Raw genomic sequence first — 21696 nt, 5'->3', positions numbered from 1 at the left:
TCACCTCCCATCACGTCGGCTGGGGGGACAGGTAATGACCACCCAGGGCCCCACCTGAGTGGTACTTGCCAAGGCCCACTTACCCGGCTGCCTTTGGGGCCAGGGTCTCCTACGGGTCCAGGTAACCCCTGAAACATAAGAGACAGAGGGGCAAGGACATAGGGAAATGTTCTTCCTGCTGCCAGCAACCCAGGGCAAGTCCTGCCTCCTTGGGGCCTCAGCTGCCCCCTCTGGAGAAAGACGTGCAGTCTTCACACTGAGGACCCCACTCTGCCCCAGAGTCCCAGGGGAGTGGAGGTGGGGCAGGGGAGACTGAGTGGGAGGAGCCTCTGAAGCCCCACCCCCATAGCAGCAGGTCCCTTTCTAAGCATCCTGTGCCCTACTGCCTTCAAAGAGAGGGTTCCTTGGTCCAGCCCCGTGAATAGCCTTTTCTTTGGGGCCCACCCGGCAGGCACAACTCCTCAGCCCCCAGCCTGCTGCCTCCCTCTGCCTGGGGGGCACCCGTGGCCATCTCCACACCACCATGGCCACCGAGCTTCCAGAAGCCATATACTGCACCTGCCTGCCAGGGTAACCTTTGGCCCCTGGGCTGCCCTCAGGTCCTGGCCGCCCCTGCAAAGGAATGAAGAGAAACATAAGGAAAGGAGAGACTTTGCCCCGCTCTGGGTCTGGGGGGCGGTGGGGGACTGGGGCTTATTCACAATGGACAAAGAGCAGGGCAGGAATGCGAGCTGAATGGGGAGGAAGGGGAAGCCGCTGGGCTGCTGGGCCCCCAGCCCACCACTCCATGAAACCGGTCAGACGAGCTGAGAAGGACAAACCCCCTGTGCTGGCCGCCCAGGACTGAGAGAGCTCTAAGGAGCCCTGGCTGGCTCTCCCACGCTGGCAGGGGCTGCTATTTGACTTGGGCCAGTGCAGCCCAAATTCCTGCAAACCCCGTGGCGGCGTGCATAATATCCCCTAACATCGTCCGGAACAGGCCAGCTATTCATGGCTCTGGCTGGAGTTGAGGGGCTCATGCCAATGCCAGGTCGGCGTGGACTCCGGCTCTTTCAGGCAGAGGTGGCTGGGGGAGAGGAGGGGGAGGCTTGTCCCCCTAACCCCCACGGGATGGTTCTGGGGCTCACTCATGGAACAGGGCCCAGGGAGGAGGCCAGGGGCAGACAGGGATGGAGCAGGGGGGCGGAGTGCAAGCAGGGCAGAGCTGAGGCTGCGGCCCTCACCTGTTCTCCGGGGTGCCCCGCCGGTCCAGGATAGCCCTTGTGTCCCTGTGAGGGGGGAGGAGAAAAAACGGCATCAGGCCAGCAAGGCGTCTGGGACCGTGGATCAGATGGCAGAGGCCCAGCCACCCTGTCCGCCTTTTCAGCACTGCATGCTCTGTGCACGGCAGGGCTGGAGTGTGTGTTCAGCGACCACTCGCTGAATGGATGCATACAAGGTTGGCAGCTCGCTATGCTTTGCTCTCCCACCAGTGGCACTCAGACAGAAGCCATCAGGGGAGGTGTTCACTCCTCCCGCAGGGTTTGTGAACAGAACTGGGAGACAGCCCCCCACGGCGGAGTGACGCTGTATCCCAACCATTCCTTCCAAATCCAGACGGGGGTGAGCCCATCCGAAGCCGGGGTAGAGTGAGTTCTCAATGGATGGGTGGGCCAATTAGGACCTTCGGCTCTGGGATACGTTCAACCACCATGTGCTGCTGGGATCTGTGTCAAGACCTGCCCCTTCTCATAAATCCCCTATCAGAAAAGATCTCACACATACCGACCAAATACATTAACCACAGTAGGGGCCTCCCTTCCTCCCACTCGTCACAGCTCCCATTCCAGGGAGGAAGAGGCCACCCAAATGCCTGACTGAGAAGGACTCTGTCAACAAGCCAGTACCAACGCTGACCCTCTGTCCTCACGACCCAACCTCCAGGTCTCTAGGTCAAGAGAATCAAACCAGTGTGTGCTTACTCATGGCCCTAGGGACAACCACCAGAGCCATTTCCTAAGACTTAGGGGCTCTCCGAAGGGAAAGCCGGGACTTCAAACTTCCATCACCTCGGGGCAGCTGTGAACTAAGACCAGGCAGGGGTCTTCCAGTCCAGACAAAGCAGTCACACAGATCTCCATTAGACCCCCTGGCACAGAGAGCCCAGGTCTTGGCTCAGACACCGTCCCTCACCTACCGTGCAAGTCTGGTGGGTTTCCACCCTTCTCTGGACCTCAGCTGAAGGCATGAGAACTCTCAGTGCCCCTCGGCTCTGGTGTTTGGGAACTCCGAAGTTCTACAGCTCCCCCAGAGGGTGATAAACAAGATGATGCCTGTAGAGTCCCTCCATGCACTGCTGTTCACCTAGACTACACCTGCATGACCCCCTCTAGCCCTTACACCAGCCAAACGAGGTGCAGTGTTGGGGGGGGGATTATCACCTGCACTTTATAGAGGGGAAAATGGAGTATCAGAGAACTTGCTCCGAGTCCCATCGCTAAGAAGCAGTGGGCTCCCACTCACCGCCGGGTCCTTCTGACACCTGAGGCCACACCGAGAGCCTGGGCGACATCCCAGGCACGGTAAACGTTCACGCATGTCCACGAGCACACACCGGCACATGCACTCAGCACGCCCCGCAGACCCCCAGGAAGCAGAAATCTTAATTATAAACAGCAACGTCGGTTGGATCCAAGAGGTTTGGGGAGTTTACAAGCATTCCTGCTGCACCTACTCATACCTCAGGACGGCTCAGCGATATGATTACATCTCACACGCGGGGCCCATGAGACTGACGCAACGTGGCTTGCGAGCGGCTTCTACCTGGGGTGGTGGAGGGGGGGAGGCCGTGTTCTTTTCCCCAGGGAGCAAACTGAAGCTTAGGCCACAGCCAGGGGCTCACATGCGGAGTGGCTAGGATCTCTTGTGTCAGGCTGATCTGGAACTATCCTGCTTTGCTACCGGATGGCTGTATGACCTGAGGCCACTGATGTCACCTCACCGAGCCTTGGTTTCCTCTTTTATAAATGGGTATATAAGGACCGGTGCACGGATCACGTGACATAATGTGCGTAAAGCACCTGGTGCAGTACCCAGCACTGAACTCAGGTGCCCCATAAAGACCTGCTGCCGTCACCGTCATGACCTTCATATTTCATTCATTCATTCAACAACCACTCACTGAACTTCTATGTGCCAGCACCATTCCAGGCCTGGGGTGAATGAGAAGACAACATCCTTTAGCCTTAATGGAGTTGACAGTCTAATTAAGGAGATGTAAAACCAAATAAATATAAAAGATAATGTCCAGGGGAGGGGGAAATAGGGAGCTGTTGTTTTCGTGGGTGTAGAGTTTCAGTTTTGCAAGATGGGAAAGTTCTGGAGATGCTTTTTGCACCACGACGTGGATGTGCTTGGCACTGCTGACCCGTACCTTTAAACACAGTTAAGATGGTAAATTTTACGTTGTGTGGTTTTTGCCATAATTGAAAGTTAAAATTTTGAAAACGGCGACTGTGCAGTAGTGACCGGCGCTACGAAGAAAAGTGAGCAGAGTCAGAGGACAGAGAGAAGCAGTGTTGGGGGGAGGCATGGTGGCTGTGGCTGGGCAGCCGGGCAGGTGCTCTGAGGGGACAAATGACATGAGCCAGCCACGGGGCTGGCCCCCTGGGGAAAAGCGTTCCCAGCAGTGGGAACAGTAGGTGCAGAAGCCCTGAGGCGAGAACCCTCTCGGGTGGGTTTGACAAAGACCAAGGCCTCCATGATGGGAGCAGAATGAGTGAGGGGTGAGGCAGAGAGCGGCGGGTGGTTAAGAAGAAGCCGGAAGCCAGCCCACACAAGGCAGGAGTATGGTGGGAACCCACACGAGGATTTTGAGCAGGAACGTGTCATGATAGGACACATGTAATTGTCTTTCTTATCGTTTCTCCACTTGGAACTTGCACACGAGGAAGAACAGCAAAGCCTTTCCCACGAATAGCGGAATCGAGCCTTGAGCTCAGGCTGTGTGACTCTGCTCAGGCAACTGCCCTCTCTGAGCCTCACTCTGCCATTCTGAGCCCACCTCAGGTTGCTGCCAAAAGCCGATGCAATAGTGGGGCGAGAATCCCAAGAGAACCATGAAAGGGGACCAGGGAGCCCCTGAGCATCACCAGCTCCTTTGGCTTTGCCTGCAGCCAGGAAGAAATCTGCTGAAAACCAGTGTTCCAGCAGACAAGTGTTGCCAGGGAGATCCCAGAAGATTTTAAGAAAACCCTTTACTCAGGACACAGAAAAAAGGGAATGCATGATCTTCCGGGATAGGGACAATGGCCGGCCCTTTGCCTGGCCTGGTACTAGAGCCTTAAATAAATACATCAGCTCATCAACTCCTTGTGATCACCCTCTAGCAGGTAGGAGTTACCATGCACACATGCCAGACAAGGAAACGGAGGCTCAGAGAGATGAAGAGACTTTCCTGAGGCTACACAGTTTCCCAGGGGAAAGGCCAGGGTGTGACTCCAATCCCTAAGTCCTAACCACCCAATCGTGAGATAAGACATACTTATTGAGGCCCAAGGCCCACCTAGAAGAGCCACAGGGCCACACAGGGAAAGACCCCCTTAGAGGCCCTCCTCCCCAGGACAGAGCATATGGATCACTGCAGCATTACCAGGGCAGAGCACCGTCACGGAATCCTGGAGTATCTGAGTTGGAGGGGACCTGAGCCATCAATCTGACCACTTTTCTCACTGGACAGACTTACCAGGGGAAAGGGACTTGCCCAAGGTTACTTAGCAAGTTATGGCCAAGCCCAGACTATTCTCCAGGACTCTAGACCCCCCCTCCCGGGCTGCGCTTGGTCCAACAGGCCACGATTCCTAGGTCTGTCCCAATCAGTGGACCCTGAAGGGCCTTGCATGTTGCTGTGAACGACCCACTTCTCCTGGCTGAGAGCAGCAGAGGCTGGGCAAGGCCAAGGCATGGGGGGAGGGTGGGGGGAGGTTCCTATGCTCCCTGGAAGTACCTTAACAGTGTTTACCAAGCTGGGGCCAGCCAAATAGCTTCAAATGACAGGGCCCCAGGACCTGGAAGAATCTAAACCATTATCTTCTTCTGGGCCCCAGCAATTACGGGGTGAGTACTAACCGCAAGGTGGACCCACGGGCAGTGATTTCCCCCTGCGTGATCGGTGCCTGACTGGTACTAGAGGAGAGCAGACGCTTCAGGGGAGCTCCAGGGACCATGTAGTCTGCAAGGGGCCTCTGGCTGCCCAGCAGGCGGGTCTCCACAGGACCCGTGTTTATAATAGAACTTGGTCTATATTTTGGTTTGGGAGCCAGATTAATCATTGCTTACAGTGCACAAGGGGAAACCAGACATCACCTCACTGTTGCAGCAGACAGTCTCCCTGTCGGCTGGGATGCTATTTGGGCTTTGGGCAGGGAGCGTGGGGGTGGGGGGTCCTGTTCTTGCCTGGGGGTCCTGGGGAGCAATGTGTGCCTAGACCTCAGCTGTTTCCCCGGCTCCAACTCAGTGTGCAAGGCCCCAGCTTCTCCTGCAGTAAAACGGAACTCACCATGCTTGCTGAGCACTCCATGAGACCCCCTAAACTTCTCGACCATCTCCACAGCCCATCGGGGGCAGGCAGCAGGACAGAGAGCCCTATTTGACAGAAAGGATCGGCGAGGAAGAAACATGCCAGGGGGCAGAAGGACTCATTACATGATACTGGCCAAGTCCCTACTCCTCTCTGGACCTCAGTTCCCCCCCACCCCCGCCCCCCGCCAGCCTCTCAAAAAGCCTTGTGTCGGCTCAGAAACTCTAGGATTCAAAAACATGTGGTCTGTCCAAAAGCGCAATCCATCATGACACAGCCAGGCACCTGACATCGAACTCTGCTTAATGGGTACCTGAGGCAGGTCGGGCAGGAACACACCATTTTTGTCTGGCTCATCCATTCAACCAATTGTTCATTCATTCAACTAAGGTTTGCTGAGCCCCAAACATGACCCTGTGTTAGGCACAAAGAATACACCGGTGAACAAAACAAACTCACTCCCTACCTTCTAGAAGGTAACACATATTAAGTGGAATGAAGGAGAAGCACTGCGTGCTAAAACAGTGTAGACAGCCAACCGGCAGGGGCGGCATCGTAAACAGGCTTGAAGGAGGGGCCAGGTTGGACAGCAGAGCAGGAGTAGAGCTCAGAAACGGCAGTGGGCATGGGCCCCAGAAGCCCAGGGCAGCCCAGCAACAGGGGAGCCTGGAGAAGGTTCTCAGTAGGAGGTCAGCATGGAAGTGGCCAACTCAGGCGGCACAAGGAGGGCCTGTGGGCAGGGTGAGGGTTGCAAGAGGGAGTCGGGAGGAAGTTTCAACTGGAGTCCCAATTTCATTCCATTAGTCATGTCTACGTGGGGCAATGTGTTAAGGATTCTGAGGTCGCATCAGGGCTTGACAGGAAAGATCAATGAGTGATGTCTGCCATAGGCAGGAGAGGGAGGTATGGGACAGGGCAGATGCATGTGTCCAGAACTGTGCTAAGCCCCTCATAAGGAAACAAGGGTGGACAGGGACTCTGTGCACTTGCTCCAGCTGACAAATACACCAAGGACACCAGAGTCTCCTGCCAGCCAAACGCACAGAGTCCCAAAGAGGCTGAGAAGGTGGGCTGGATGATCAGAGAAAGGAGGAGTGACTTCTGCCTGGGAAGTGCTGGGCGGGGGCTGCTCTTGGAGAAGATGGTGTAGGAGAACAGAATCAAGCGACAGATGTGTGAAGATGAGCGTGGAAGATCATGACTGGGGAGGGCACAGCATAAGCAAGTGCAGGGAGGCAGGAAGGCCCAGGATGGAGGGGAGCTTCTGTACAGCAGTCTCTCAGCCCCGGGGCTCCGCTGACACCGTGGGCCGGGTAAGTCTTTGCTGGGGTGGGATATTTAACAGCATCTCTAGCTTCTACCGGTTAGAAGCTGGTAGCTTCCCTCTCCCAGCTGTGATGGCCAAAAACGTCTCCAGATATTGCTAACTGTTCCCTGGGGGAACAAAATCACCCCCAGCTGGGAAGCACTGCTCTAAAGAGAGAAGGCGGACAGTCGGACTAGGGACAGCACAGGACTCCACCCTCCCAACGTGCAAATAGGATTCTGGTAGGCTTCTTGGCTAGTGGAGGGTGGTTACCTGGTAACTAGGCAAGATGACCAATGGTACCAGATGGGCAAGATCTTAAGCACATTTCCTTCATGATCATGATCATTCATTGGTTCAACAAACACGCATGCAGTGCCTACAAGTGCCAGCCACATGCTAGTGCTGGGGCTAGAACATCTCATCTCACCCAACCCCTCCCCGAACCCCAACCTCCCCCTGATCCCAACTGAGGCTCAGTGAGGTGAGGCCACTTGCCCAAGCTCACACAGCAGGAGAAGGGACAGAGCTGGGTTCTGTCCAGGCCTGTCCAGCCTGGTCTGTGCGCCTGCCCAGCCCTCGGGAGTTGGCTCGGCAAAGGCCCTCAGCAGACATCGCAGGTGGATGGCAGACAAAGGAACCTTCTCAGCCGGGGAGGCTCTTTTTACTTAATGGGCCCTCTCTTACTTGAAAAGCTGTCTCCATCAGCGTTATGCAGAGAGAAAGGTCAGGGACCTGGGTTCAAATCCCAGCTCTGCGGCGTAGGGACTCTGGAAGGTATTTCCATGAAACCAGTGGCTCTCAGTCTCAGCTGCAGAATCTTGTACCTGGGTCCCACTCACACCAATGGGACCAGAGTCCCTGCCCACAGCCTAATGCACAGTCGGGGGTGGGGGGGCACTGCTACAGAATTCCCTCTCCACGAGACCCTTGATGAGCTGATTTGCATTTAACACCAGTGTCAGCATGGTGACCTGGGTGAGCCTGGGACCTAGGTGCATATTTCCTGAACGACTGGAAGAATGAATGAACAAATGAATGAATGAGGTCAACTCGAGCCTCAGTTTTCTCAGCCTTAAAATAGGCATAATAATGCTTTAACTCTCGGAGGCTATTGTGAGGATACACTGTGACAAAGCACTGTTACTCCTTGCACCGCCTCTAACTTGGGAACCCTCCCAACCAAAACTCCTTTTCTCCTGCCTATTTTTGTCCATTTTCCATTTGTCCTTCCATTTTTACTGTTTTTCTTTTTATTTTCTGCCGCCCCACCACGCACACAAGAATGCCAGCTCTGGGGGGACAGGGATATTTGTCTAATTACTCAGCTCCACGTCTCTCGCATCCTGCCTGGCACATAATAAGCATTCGATCACTTCTGTTGAATACATGAATGAATAGGATTATTGGTGTCGCGCTGAGGTGAAACCCCAATTCGATGGGCTGGTGAGCAAAGAGGACGCTGACTTCACCTCTCACCCACTGATGTCCCCTCTCCCCCAAGGCTCCCCACATGAGACGATGCAGAGAAGCCACATAAGAGCATCAGGACAAAGTGGCTGCTGTTGTCACCGAAGACCCTCGTGGGAGGAGAGAGTGCTTACAAACAGTGATGATTCCAGGTACCGTTCTACCCCATCGGTCCTCCTCCCCAGCCCCCATGACTGGTCAGGGGTCCCTGCCTTGGGCCCCGAGCCCCTCCAGGCTCTGCCCACCGGCCTGCCACCACCCAACTCCTGCAGGCTTGCCTGAGCCGGGACCCAGGGGCCTCCGTGTAAATGGCTTTGCCAATTTCCCAACTGCACAGAGGCTCTTCCTTAGTTGAGAAAAGATGCTTCTCCCTGCTCAGGTGAGCTGGTCCCTCTTGGATGGGGACTCTTGGGCCTCCCTGGACATCTGCTGAGAGCAGGGAGCCCTGTAGCCCTGGCAGGAGCGAGTCAGGTCTGCTTTTCCCATCTCCTGCCACCTCTGCTAGGCTCCCACCCCCATGCAGAGCAAGACCACCACGGGCTGCTTTATGAGCCGGCACTGGAAAGAGACTTTTCCACTCACACCTCGTCCATCAGAAAGTGCTGGAGCATGGAGGGGAAGTGAGTGGCGAGAGGAAGTCCCTGTGTTCTCTGAGCCAGAAAATACCATGTTTCCCCAGCTCACAGACAGCCATAGACTCCTGTCTGGGTCGGCCTCTTCAGATTTATGCTCTGGCCTGCTCTGGCCTGCTCTGGCCATGGAGGGTGGAGAAGGAGATGGAGGGTGGAGAAGGAGATGGAGGAGACGTGATGCTCCAAGTACCACTGGGACCCTCAGAGCAAGGACAAGATGGAGCCAGGAGACACCACATCTGTCCAGACAAGAGCCAGATGGCCCAGAGAGCGGGTACCTGCAGCCACAGTGAGGAGCCAGGGCGGAAGCTGAAGACGTGGCCCTAGGCCGACAGACCTCCTGGAATCCCCGTCAGCCATCCTGCAAAACGTAGTCGACCCTTGGCCTGCATTGTCCTCCCCATCCCCCAAGCCCATTTCCTGAACACCTACTACGCACAGGCCCTGTGCTAGGCTCCGTAGGGAGAGGGCCAAACCAGACTGGCACCACGCCCTGGTCGGTCTACACTTCCTTGAGCAGAGCAGAGGCTGTTGGACTGAAGGCTGCGGTTCCAGGAGGACTGTCTGGAATAGGCACAAGCGTGCTTGAGACCTGAAGGATGACAGACCTGGGCCAGGAAGCTAGACAGAAAGCCCACTGGACAAGGCAAAGCACTGAAAGCAAGGTGTACCTTTCGTCCAAGAGGTCCTGGATTCCCAGAGAGCCCAGGCAAGCCCATGTTGCCCTGCAAAACACAGACAAAGGGGTGAGGCGGGGGGGGAACAGGGGCAGAGACACTCGTGAAATGGCAAGCGTGTCCTCGCTCGGCCAACTGTCCGCAAACAGGACTCCTGGAGGCCCAGAGGCCTCTGAGGGAGGTGAGGGCAGCCAAGTGGGCAGGTACCCAGCCCCTCCCCACTAACCCAGACCCTCCCCTTGATCTATTTTATACCCTGGATATTGGTGCAGGATACCATTTAGGGCACGGGGTCTGCTGCTAAAACTGTGTTTGAAAACCACTGCCCCAGGGGACACACAACTTGTCTGTCCCGTTCCAATTTGCTCTCTCTCTCTGCATTCCTGAGACTCCCTTCCCTTCTGCCCATTCCTCCTCCTGGCTGGGCATGGGAGGGTAGTAGGGGGCATTTCTGCCTTAAGACCTAAGAACGGACAAGTCAGGAGCAAGAGAGAAGCCCGGGCCTCTGGACTTTGTCAGACCTGGATACAAATCCTGCTCTGCACCCGACCAGCTCTGTGACCTCCAGCAATCACCTGCCTCTGAGGCCTCTCTGTTTTCTCATCTGCAAGCTGGGCCTATCTGTCCTGCATTATAAGGTTTCAACGAGGAGCACATCAGAGTGCATGGGGATGTTTACACCTAGCAAATGTTTGCTGCATGAAAAAATGATCCCGTGACGATATGAAGGAATGAGCCACCTAGGTCTTGGGGAAATCAAAGGGACCTGAGTCTTCTACGTGCCTAAGCACAGGAGGCTGGTTTGAGAAGCAGTGTTCTGTCTGTCAGGAGGGCTCGTGGGCTCGTGTCCAGAATGAGCCAGACAGACTCGAGTGTTCCTTCCAGGATATGTATGTCTGAGTGCTGGGGGTCTTACTTAGAGTCTGGGTTCCCCTGTTCCTGCCTGTCCTGTGCTCCTTCCAGGCCCCTTAATCAGTGTTGGGGAGATGCTTCCGGGATAGATGAAGTCCTCTGGCCTAAGTGTTCTCTTTTCCACGAGAAACTTCTGGTCCCATAGCCCTTCAGAGTTAGGGAGCCTTGAATCTCTGGCCCGATCCCTTCCCATCTCCTAGAAATCCACAGACCTGTCCACTCAAATTAACCTCAGAGGGGCTTTTGAATGTTTTTGGAAGCTTCCTGGGTGTATGCTAGCAAAAAGCTTCTGGATGCCAAAGGCCACCTAGAGGGTCCTACAGAAATGCAGGAAATTACACAAAAGGTCACTCACCAAGGGTGTGTCCACAGGCAAAACATTTGTCAGTCTGATTGGTTGCACCCCCAAAGAAAATACAGGGAATGACTTTGGGTTTGGCACAGGGAGAGCTGAAGGACCTCAAGAAAAGCACCAAACCACACTCTTCCCTGGCTACTTGGCCACCTCCTGCCTCTGACACGCAGCGGCCTCTGCCGGGGCATGGCGGTTTCCCTACTGTCCACCCCTCCATTTCCCTCGATGCTGGGGTCCCTGGAAACCTACCTTCGCCCCATCAAGGGCCTTTCCTGGTGAGAGCCCTGGGTCCCCTTTCTGTCCCTGAAAGAAAAACAATTCTTTCTAGAGTTGTCTAGAGAGGCTATCTCCCCACAACCTCTGCTCAAAGTCCTGTCTCCTACTAAAATGCCCTCCCATCCATCCTCCCAGTCACACACCTCCGGGGCGGGGGGGGGGGTCTTCTCCAGTTCCAGTCCTCCCTGCACTAACACCCTCCATGGCTCCCACTGACTGCATGATGACACCTCCAAACTCCTCCTTTGGCATCCCGTGTCTTCTATCATCTGGTCCCACCCATCCTCTGCAAATCTGGCTCTCTTTCCAGTTGGCAAACCCACAGACAGGATCCTTCTGCTCCTCGCCAGACCACAGAGCCCATTGTCAGCCACGCCCTACAGTTCTCTGCTGCCAGGTCCTGGCTCAGGCCATCACCCCTGCCTAGAAAACCATTCCTCAAGTAGCATTCACCAAACCATAGACATTCTTCAAGATGCAGCTGGAATGTGTCCTCCCAACCAGCCAGTAGATCTCTGGTGACCAGTCCGTGCATGTGTGTTGCTAGGACTTCCTCCTGACTTGCTCCCCTGGGCTCTCAGAGTGCTTCTGAGAGATGCATCAAAGAAGCATGCCCGATTCTTCTTGGATTTCTAGTACGCTCACCTCACTGTTCTCTATTTACCGAAGGTCAGTGCGGCAACACCCACTTATGTCTGCACACAGCCCCTCACCGTGTGCAGCACCCTGGTCTCACGAGATCCTCACAATAGCCTGATGAAGCGGGCAAGAGAAGTGTTATTACCCCCCCATACATTTGGGGAAACTGAGGCCAGGCGGAGGAAAGGGACTGTCTAAGGCCCCAAGTTGAGGCCCTGGCAGAGCTAAGACAGACCCCTGAGGTGTGTGTTCTGGGATGTCCTGGGACTCGATGAGTTAGAATAGGCAGTAAATCGGGGAGAAACCAATAAGCAGCGGGTTCCCAGTCAGAGACAAGCACCCTTTGTGCTTAGCATATGGGAGAGTCCCCGTCACGAGGCTCAGGGAAAGGACCTGAGGGGTGCACCAGCTGCGTCTCTTACAGGGCTGCAGAGTGGTCCTGGCTGCCAGCCTGCTTCTCTGGCCCAACATGGCTCAGTTACTCAGAAAACAGTCCTTTGGAGAGGCAGTCCACCCTGATGTCACCTTCCAAGAACCCCTGATCTCTATCCCTCATGCTCACTCCCACGCTCCCTCCCCAAGCTGGGCCCTGAGTCAGAAGTCCTGGGGTGAAGGCAGGGAATCCCAGAGGGACCTCGGGCAAGTCACTTCACTTCTCTGAGCCTCCATTTCCTAGCCTTAAAATGGGAGCTGCACAGCACGCACACACAGACACAGGCACACACGTGCGTGAGGGCACACACACACACCTGCTCACACCTGCACGCAGATGCACGCACATACATGCACACATTCACACGTAGGTGTGTGCATACACATTCTCACACATAGGTGCACGCACATGGGCACATTCACACATACACGGGGTGCATGTTCCCATACACACATGCACACGGGTGCATGCAAACACATGCACATGGGTGTATGCTCACACACGCACACGGGTGCGTGCGCACATGTGCACGGGTGCATGCTCACACACACGTACGCGCGCACACACATCCACCAGCATCTTAGGTTTCTTGGCAAGGAGCCAGTGAGATAATGGATGTGACACATGGGAGAGGTGGTTTGGCCAACTTTAATTAATTCCCATTTGGTTCCTTTCTTCATCAGAACCCAGCCCTTCCAAATCCTGGCTCAGCTGCTCTCCACGAGAAGTCATTGCATTCAAACTGGACAGAGCCTTAAAGAGGGCAGGTCTTCCAGAGCCACCTACTCCGTGCCCAACACTGTGTCCATTCATCCTCTTAACACCCGCTGGTTGCAACTCAGGACCAAGCCGCAGGTACAGAGAGGCCGGATCACTGCCTGGGCTGACACACAGGTAAGAAGTAAGGTCTTCCCAGGTCTGGCTAGTGCCCGCTCCCTCTGACTTCGAAGCACTCATTTACTCGTTTATGAATGAGAAGGCTGGATGCTTTCCAGCACTCCAGAATGACCAGATGACAGCCTCCCCAGGAGGGAGACCAGCCCCTCCTTGTTGGAACGCCAACTGCCCGTCCACCTGGGCCCCTCCAGGTCACTTCCGCAGAACCCACCCTCTGGGATCTACCACCTCGCTCGGCCGCCCCTCACACACATCTCCCACCCTTGGCTCCTCACAAGCCCCGCTCCAATGCCTTTTATGTCCATAGCGCGAGTGCAAAGCCAGGCTCAGGGCTACCAAGGATTCCAATGGCCAAAAAAGGGCGGCAGCTTCTCCCCACCCCGCCCTTGCCCACCTCGGTCTGCAGCTGGTAGAGCAGCTGGGCTTGAAACGGGGTGGGCCTTTGTGTATCCTGCTCTGTCATTTTATAAAGGGGGAAGCTGAGACCCCCAGAGATGATGGACTTGCTCCCTTGTCTGGGTTCCTTACCTGAGCCATTTTCATTATTTATGGATTTCTCTCTGCATTCTCAGCAGCCAGCACAGTGCTTGGGATGTAATCCCTGCCCAAGGACAATAGCCACAAATATAGATACATATTGAACATCTACTCTGAGCCAAGCTTCGGGGTGAATACAGAGAATACCGCAGGGCGACACAGTTCATGCTCATGGGGGACTCTCAAAGGAGAAACCAGAGACCAGTAATGATAATCAGCACTAGCATTTACTGGGTGCTCTTCTGAGCCCTGGACACATAAATCTGTGAGGTAGCAACAATCACCATCCCATTTCACAGATGAGGAAACTAAGGCACAAAGAGGCTAAGTCACTTATCCAAGGTCATACAATTTGTAAATGGGACTTAGACTCAGGCAGTCTGGTTTCAGAGCCTAAGCTCTTTACATTTCAGTACACTACAGATCAAAAACTACCACCCAATGATAAGTGGAGTAAGGAGGACATCATGGAGAACTTGACCCAGACTGAGGGGAAATCCCTGAAGGGAGTTCCAGCTAAGCTCAGGCTGGAGGAAGACAAGGAGGGAGGCAGATGAACTTTCAACTCCAGGGAGGCCTGGGGCACCCCTAGTCAGGTGAAGGTGTGACTTCTGGAATGGAGAAGACTATATGTCTTCCCAGCCAGACTCCTACAGATTCCCCAGTGAGAGATGGAAGGAATATATAAAGTCTAATTAATTGCTTACACATTGGTTAGAATGAGAACCTGGTTGCCAACCGAGCTCTCCAGCCAACGAGCCTGTGTGACCCTGGGCAAGCCCCCTTCCCTGTCTGCATGGGGAATGGTACTCCCTCTGGACTAGTTACCAAAGTCTCTGGGAACTAGAAGGCAGATGGGAAGGTATATCCTTAACGATAAATGATACAAATATAGTGGGAGTGGGGACTATGTTAAGCTCCTTTTCTGCAGGTAGGATTGGGAAACAGAGGAATAGAGGGCTCTGAATGGCTGAGGTCTAGAGAGCGACTGACACAAGGGAGGAACACATCATGAAGGACTGGGAAATTCTGGGCCAGAAGTCCCCTGTGTAAGTCATCTCCAATCCAAGTACCCAGCACAGGGCCTGGCCCAGTGGAGGCATCATAAAATATTTCACAAACGAGCAAATGAATGAATAGACTCTCAAGAGACAACTCTAAGGCTGGGATTGGCTCAGACTGGCTTCCTCTGAAGATAACCTGGGCCTCCCACTATCACTATGTCATGTGTTTAGAAGTTCTGGCCAATGCAATAGGGTAAGAAAAACAAATGAGACAACTAGCCTTTGAGGAAAAGGAGACAAAAATATGTACTTTTTTGCAAACAATACGAGGACCTGTCTAGAAAATACAGGAGAACCAATTGAAATACTGTCAAAATCAATAAAATCATACAGTACAGGGTGTGGTTATAAAATAAACACAAAAGTACAAAAATACAAAAGTCAACAGTCCTCGTCAGTAGCTGACAGCCAGCTAGAAAATGGAATGGGGAAGATATTTCACTCATAACAGCAACAAAAATACAAAATTTCTAAGCATAAACCAGAGCTGTACAGGCCTTATGCAGTAAAAGCTATAAAAGTTTACTAAGAGATGTTTAAAAACTCAACCAAATGAGAAGACATGCCATGGTTTTTGATAGGAAAATGTAGTATTTTAAAGCTGTTATTTCTTCACAGATTAATATGCACATCTAATACAATTCCAATAAAAATCCCAAGGATGCTTTTAAGAAAATTATTAAGATGGGCATAAAGTTCATCTTACAGAATAAATAGCCAGAAATATTTTAAAAGAACAAGGGGAAAAGACATATAAAGATCGTAGATGTCATATAAAACAATATTTTAGCACAAAATATACAAACAGAGCAATGAAATATATTCGAATGGCCAGGAACAGACCCTGGTCTATCATACAACAATCAGTAGAGTCAAGGTTATTTAATAAATGGTTAACTATTGGGAAAAAAAATAAAGTTACAGCCCCATCTCATACCCACCCCCCATGAAGATTAATACCAGATGGTTTAAAATCTTTAAGAATACAAATGAAACTATGAAATGACTAGGAATATAAATAAATGCCTATTTGATCATGTGGTGGGAAAGAAATGTCTAAGTATAAAAATGAAGAACAATAAATTTTATATATGGGTGGAACTCTCTCCAAACTATCTGACATAAGTTCCTAATAAGTGAGTGTTAGCTGTTATTGTTAGTCCAAAAAAAATACATAAAATTTTTACTTGTGAATATCATCATGAATACTCTTAATAAGCAAACAGCCAAACTGGAATATATTCATAAGGTGGATGAAGCCTGCATAATCTTAATATTTAAATATCAATAACTGTACAAATACATAACAAAAGACAGCATTCATAAATGATAAAATCAAATGGAAAACAGATGTAAGAAAAGCATTCTTCTTCTGGATGATCAATGAACTGAAGTGAAAACAATAAATTGTCTTTTTAAAACATCCTCCTCTGATGCTAGCAACAGCATGAATTGGTTCAATCTTTCTAGAAGGTAACTGCTAATAAAACAAGTAAACCCATAAGGCACTTATGTGCAGGGCATATTTTAAATTATTTGTATTTATGTATGTGTGCATGTACGTGTACACACATCTATATCTGTGTGTATGCATATGCCATGTATGTATAGGTTAACATATATTATGTTACATGTATGTTAACATATATAAAATATGTTAAGAAACAAAAATTCTGATTTCTTTATTTTGATTAAAAATATATATATGTTAGTTATACATAACTCATATATATAATATATACATACCCAAACATATGTATAATATATATGTTACTTAATCTACAGAGGAAGGCGATAGAGCTATGGAGCAAAAGTGCCTTGCAGCTAAAAGTACATACAGGCTGTGGAGTTAGGCAGTAGAGGGTTCAAATCCTGTCTCTGCCACTTATCAGAAATGTGACCCTGGGCCAGTTACTTAGCCACTTAGACCTTAGTTTTTTTATCTGTAAAATGGGGGTGATAACATCTACCCTACAAAGTATGTAAAGCTCTTGGCCAGTCCCTGGCCCAGTCCTCAAAAGGCACTCAGGGCTTATCACTGGGCAGGGCCATTGCAGGCAGCTTACTTTCTTCTTGATACTTTCTAGACTCTTCCACATTTTCCTTAATGAGCACGCCCTACCTCTGTCATCAAAAGAAGGGGAAGGGGAGGCTAGGGCCTGAGAACCCTGTAGGCTTTCTCCACCTCAGCACCCACCAGTTCTGCTAGCAGGCACCTGGCTCCACCAAGTCTGCTCCTTCCTGCCCACCTATCTCCCCCCAACCCCCCACCCTGGTGCCTGAGGGCCCATAATAATCCTGGGTAATTCACTGCACACTGAGCAAAGCCACACCAGGGATGGAGCGGCCGCCTGCCAAGAAGAGTGGGGCCAGGCGCCTTCTCCTCTGGCATGGGCAGCACTGGTTTTCCTGCACAGCTGGAGCCCCGCTGCCTCTGGCCCAGAGCCCCTCACCTGCCCATGGCCCTGCATCCCACCTGCCACATCAGCATCCCCAGCAGGGCACCTCTGGACCTCCCCGCTGGCTGCCGGCCAGGCCCTGCTTCTCAGGCTGCCTGAGTGGCCTCTGCAGACCTCATCTGATCGTGTCACCTCTGCTAAAAACCTTTGCGTGTCTTCCTGTTGCTGCTTGGATGAAGTCCAAAAGCCCTACCACTGCCTACCAGGCCTGCTGCCTGACCCGGCCTCCTCCCGACCCTGTACCTTGTCCCCTGCTCTACTTCAGACCTTAGTTTAATCCATCTGCCCTCCGGGAAGGTGCACCTCACCTCCTAGACCAGCCCAATCCCCACTGTGTTAGGCACCCCATGCCTCTCATGTAGAGCCATGATCATGGCATAATTCTGCATTTATCAGTGTGATTAGCTTGTTTCCACGAGGGCAGGGACTGTCCTTGCTGAGGCACCGGGGCCCCAGTACAGGGCCAACACCTTGCCCGTGCTGACCCTTCCACAGGCCAGTGCTGCTCTAAGTGACTCGGTTACTCCTCGTGACAACTCAAGGGGGCAGCGACTCTTCCCCTCCATTTTCTAGATAAGGTAACTGAGGCACAGAAAGCTGAAATAATGTACCAAGAGTCACAGAAGTAGGAGGTGACAGAGCTGGGGTTTGAACTTGAATCATCTGGCTCCAGAGTCCGCGCTCTTAACCTCTGCCCTTCCCTGCAGCAGCAAGTATGGGTCGGTTGGCAACATGAATCAATCCAATGACTCAACATCGGGCCTCCAAGGTCAGCCAATGCTGTCCTCCCCGGGGGCTGGCTTCTCTGCTTCATTCTCAAAGTCCTTGATCTCGATCCCATGTGGGAGCTGACCCTCCCTCTTCCTGATGGATCTGAACGTGGGGTGTACCGGCCTATGGCACGTGGATAAGGCCTCGGGGTCTAGGGGAGGCAGGTTGCCCTGTAACAGGTGTCTTCCAGCAGGCAAACCTAAGGATCCCAAAGACAGTCCTGCCAGTGCTGGTCACCGCCAATGACCCTCGGCGTCTTTGTGACCTCAAGTCCTTCATTTGCTCCTCCTCCCCTTCTTGATCCTCCTCCATCCTGGTCTCTCCTACCCCTCGGTCTTTATCCCACAAGGCCACGAGCTCCTGAGGGCTCCATAAGCTCCCTGAAGCAATGAGTGCACAGTGACCCATCCAGACAAGGTGCAGGCTCCCTGCCACCTGGGCAAACTCTCCTGTTTGGCTGATTTCTCCATCAACAGCGCGTAGTAGGCGCTCAATAAACATCTGCTGACTGAAGGAGATGACTGGATGGGAGGCCCCACGAGCAGCTCTAGAAGCCAACATCATGTACAAGAAGGAGAAGCCAGCACAGGGCCTGGGGGAGGCCAGCCCTCCAATCCTACCAGGTCGCCTCCCAGGCCCAAGGGGGATCTGAGACACAGGGAGCACCCTCTCCCCAGAATCACACCCCCGGGTGTAGATACACAACATTCTCTTCCAACCTCAGCTCCGTCAGGAAGTTCCGTCCCAGGATAGCGTCTGCTTTAACCTTGTTCTGGGCACGCCCCAGATCAAGGGCAGCCCAGGACCCAAGCCCAACAAACTGGGGTCTCCCACCCAACTGGCCGGTCCTGGGGCCACCTCTGCTCACCTCTGGGCTGCAGGCCAGGTGTCAGGCAAAGGGCATGGCTTTTCCCCTTGGAGTTTTATGCAAGCGCTACTGGAAGAAGCAGCCTCCCATTGCAGTGTATTTTCTGGAAACTACACCCTGGTCTGTTATACCCAGAAGCAGGCAGGCATCCTGTCCAGGAGACCCCATGTCCACACGCTCCAGCTACACGTGGCCGCAGGAGGAGGAACCACCTGCTAGGTACAAACCTCACTCACCACCCCCAGAGCTGCTTCTCCAAATGGAGGGAGAAGTGGCACGTCTGTTGGCAGGGTGGGAGTGGGCTGCAGGCCAGACTGGGGCTGCTGCGGGGCCTGGGGCTGGGGCCCTGCCGTGTGGGGCCAGCATGGAGCCACTGGAGCATCTCCTGCCACAGAAGCAAGGGATCAATCTGGAAGCTGGAGGGGGCGGAAAAGAACAGGCGGGAGCGGGAGGGAACGGAAGGATTAGACAGTCCTCCAGCAGACCAAGAAAGGCGTGCTCCTGAGCAAACCTGGCAGTTCAGAACAGCTGTGGATCCTCAGCATCGTGATGTACCCTGGGGCCTGGGAGGCCTGAGGCCTGCGCTGAGCAGAAGTCCCCAAGGGGGCTCCCCCTCTCCGCCTGGTCCCCAGGGGGGCAGGTCCTGCAGTCATTTCCTAGACGGCACCTTAATGGGCCAGAGCCTTAATTTCCCTATCTGTTTATGGGTACAGTATCTCCACCCGTCTCTTTAGGTCTTTGTGGGGACTGAATGAAGACAAGCTACATCAAGTGCATGCACAGGGTATAGTGCCCACAGTAAGGCCCCATATATGGGCGATTATTATTGTCCGTGTCTGCCCAGGAAGACAGCTCTGTTATCTTTGCCTTGTTAAAACCAGAGCACTTCCAGGCACTTGCTGGCCACGGGGCACCCGAGGCCTCTGTGCTTGTTCTGCAAGTAAGGACCCCAGCCCAGCCCTGGCCGTGTGTCCCAAACACCCAGACAAGCTGGTGGGCGCCAGAGCTGGTCTTTGGAGGCTGCATGACCTGGGGACCATTGGTTCCCTCAAGCCACTGCATCTGCTCAACGGGCTTAGCAAAGAATGACCTTGGGCCTGGCCATCCTGGCTACCCCACAGAGGACAGGCTGGGCCGGGCAGTGTCCTAGCCAGGAGCTCCTCTGGCCTCCCTCCAGGCCTGCTTCACACTCCTTTGGCACAGTCCCTGCGCTCTTGGCTTCCCTGACCTTGCAACTTCTTTCCCCTCCTCCCGTTTCTCCAGCCATTCCTGGAGACTTCTCCCCATGACCTAAATGTTGCTGGCCTGGCACGCTTTTTGGCGCTCTGGCGGCTTGCTGCAAGCACAGCCCTGGACAGCCCTGTTCGCTGCGGGAGCACCAGGAACAGACCGGGCTGCTCCAGGGCTGGGGCTCCCAGCATGCATCAGGGCACCGCGCTCTCTGGTCTCTGGGGTCTCATCGTAAAGTTAACCGGAGCGTTCCAAGAGGGCTCCCTGTGGCAGGTGGCATCTCTGTGCCATAGTCTCCACCCCCCCAAGGCTCATCTCCAGCTCAGCGCTCTGCAGAGAGCTTCAGAATTGTCTGTGTCCATGTATCGTCTCCACCTGGCAGGGCTCCCAGTTCCCAGATGAACATCCTCGCCTTCCTTCTCCAGGGTGGCCCGGTTGGGTCACCGAGGCTAACACCACCGTGTCACTGGTCTCTTATCGCTCACCCATAGCCACATCCTCTCCCCCCCACCCCCCTCCACATCATGAATGCATTCGCTTCCCCTCCTGCCCCTCCTCCCACACCTCTGAGCTGGCTGGGCTAGCCGCATCCCTCCTCTGCCCCCACCCTCGGGGTCTCCCTGCCTCTGCTCTGGTCCCCGCCTCCCGTCCACGTCCACATGACATCCAGCCATCATTCCCAAATAGGACCATGTCCCTCAGCTCAAAAGATGACACACCTCCCAGGATAAGTCTGAAGGCCCAGTAAAATTTCCATCCTAGTCCGACATTCAAGGCCTTCCCTATTTAGGGAGAAAATGACCCTTCCTCCTGCTCTCCTTTGAGGGCTCTAGGTTCCAACTGCCCTTCTCTCCCTAATCCCCCCAAACCAGAAGCTCCGCTCTCGAGTCCTAAGTCCTCACTGTGTCACCACCTGGCACTTAGAAGGCGCTCAGGGGGTGTCTGTGGCACAGAGGCCCTTCCACCAGGGGCCCCCTAGGAAGCACCCCAAATGTAGCCCCAACCCCAGCACCCACTCCATGGCCCTACCCCCAGGCCCCACAGCAAATACTCACTTTGGCTCCAGGAGGACCGGGGAGGCCTGGATTTCCATAAGGCCCAGGAGGACCCTGAAAGGGAAAAGAAACGAAGAGGTGAGGGAAAAATGGGGGTCACCCCACTTACACAGCAATGCCTTCCACCCGCTGGGTCTTCTCAGCTAGCCATGTCTTAGCGGGACTGTCATGGCGGCCTACCTTTAGGGAGGGCCCCCTCGATGCCTGCCCTGCACTAAACACCTGTCATGCATTCCCTCATTTTACTCTACTAACCCACCAGGCGGGGGCTATCGTTATTCCTATTTTGAAGATGGAGCCGGTGCTCAGAGGGGTTGAGAACTTTCTCAGGTCGCTCAGCTGCTCGGGGGCAGAGCTAGAGGTCAACCTGAGATGTGTGACTTCGGAGCACAAGGCCTCGACCTCTGAATTTTACTTTACTGCCTCTCGGCTCTCTCCCCCCAGCCCAGCAGCCCTTCCAAGGCTAGCTCCCCCGGGGCTCAAAGCGCACTTAGCTACCTTCTTCCCTCCACCACTGCTCATCACTTTGGCCTGGGCTGTTCTCATCATGTGTGCCTT

General features: G+C 53.6%; 1 protein-coding gene across 1 annotated transcript in view; it reads right to left on the bottom strand.

Annotated features, from left to right (window-relative positions):
* The window catches only part of COL27A1 (collagen type XXVII alpha 1 chain), a 134159-nt gene that overhangs the window by 89557 nt on the left and 22906 nt on the right, over positions 1 to 21696 (bottom strand). The window contains exons 5-10 of the mRNA XM_028107793.2: positions 21139 to 21192; positions 11159 to 11212; positions 9637 to 9690; positions 1224 to 1268; positions 559 to 612; positions 84 to 128 (exon numbers count right to left, since the gene is read on the bottom strand). Coding sequence (XP_027963594.1) covers positions 84 to 128; positions 559 to 612; positions 1224 to 1268; positions 9637 to 9690; positions 11159 to 11212; positions 21139 to 21192 — 306 coding nt within the window. The remainder of the gene's footprint in view (positions 1 to 83; positions 129 to 558; positions 613 to 1223; positions 1269 to 9636; positions 9691 to 11158; positions 11213 to 21138; positions 21193 to 21696) is intronic.

Source organism: Eumetopias jubatus, unplaced genomic scaffold (genome assembly GCF_037043125.1).
Source record: "Eumetopias jubatus isolate StellerSeaLion01/CBP00866 unplaced genomic scaffold, mEumJub1_p1.0 scaffold_15, whole genome shotgun sequence".
Lineage (NCBI taxonomy): Eukaryota > Metazoa > Chordata > Mammalia > Carnivora > Otariidae > Eumetopias > Eumetopias jubatus.
The sequence above is the reverse complement of the archived record's forward strand: the minus strand, read 5'-3'. Positions and strand labels throughout refer to the sequence as shown.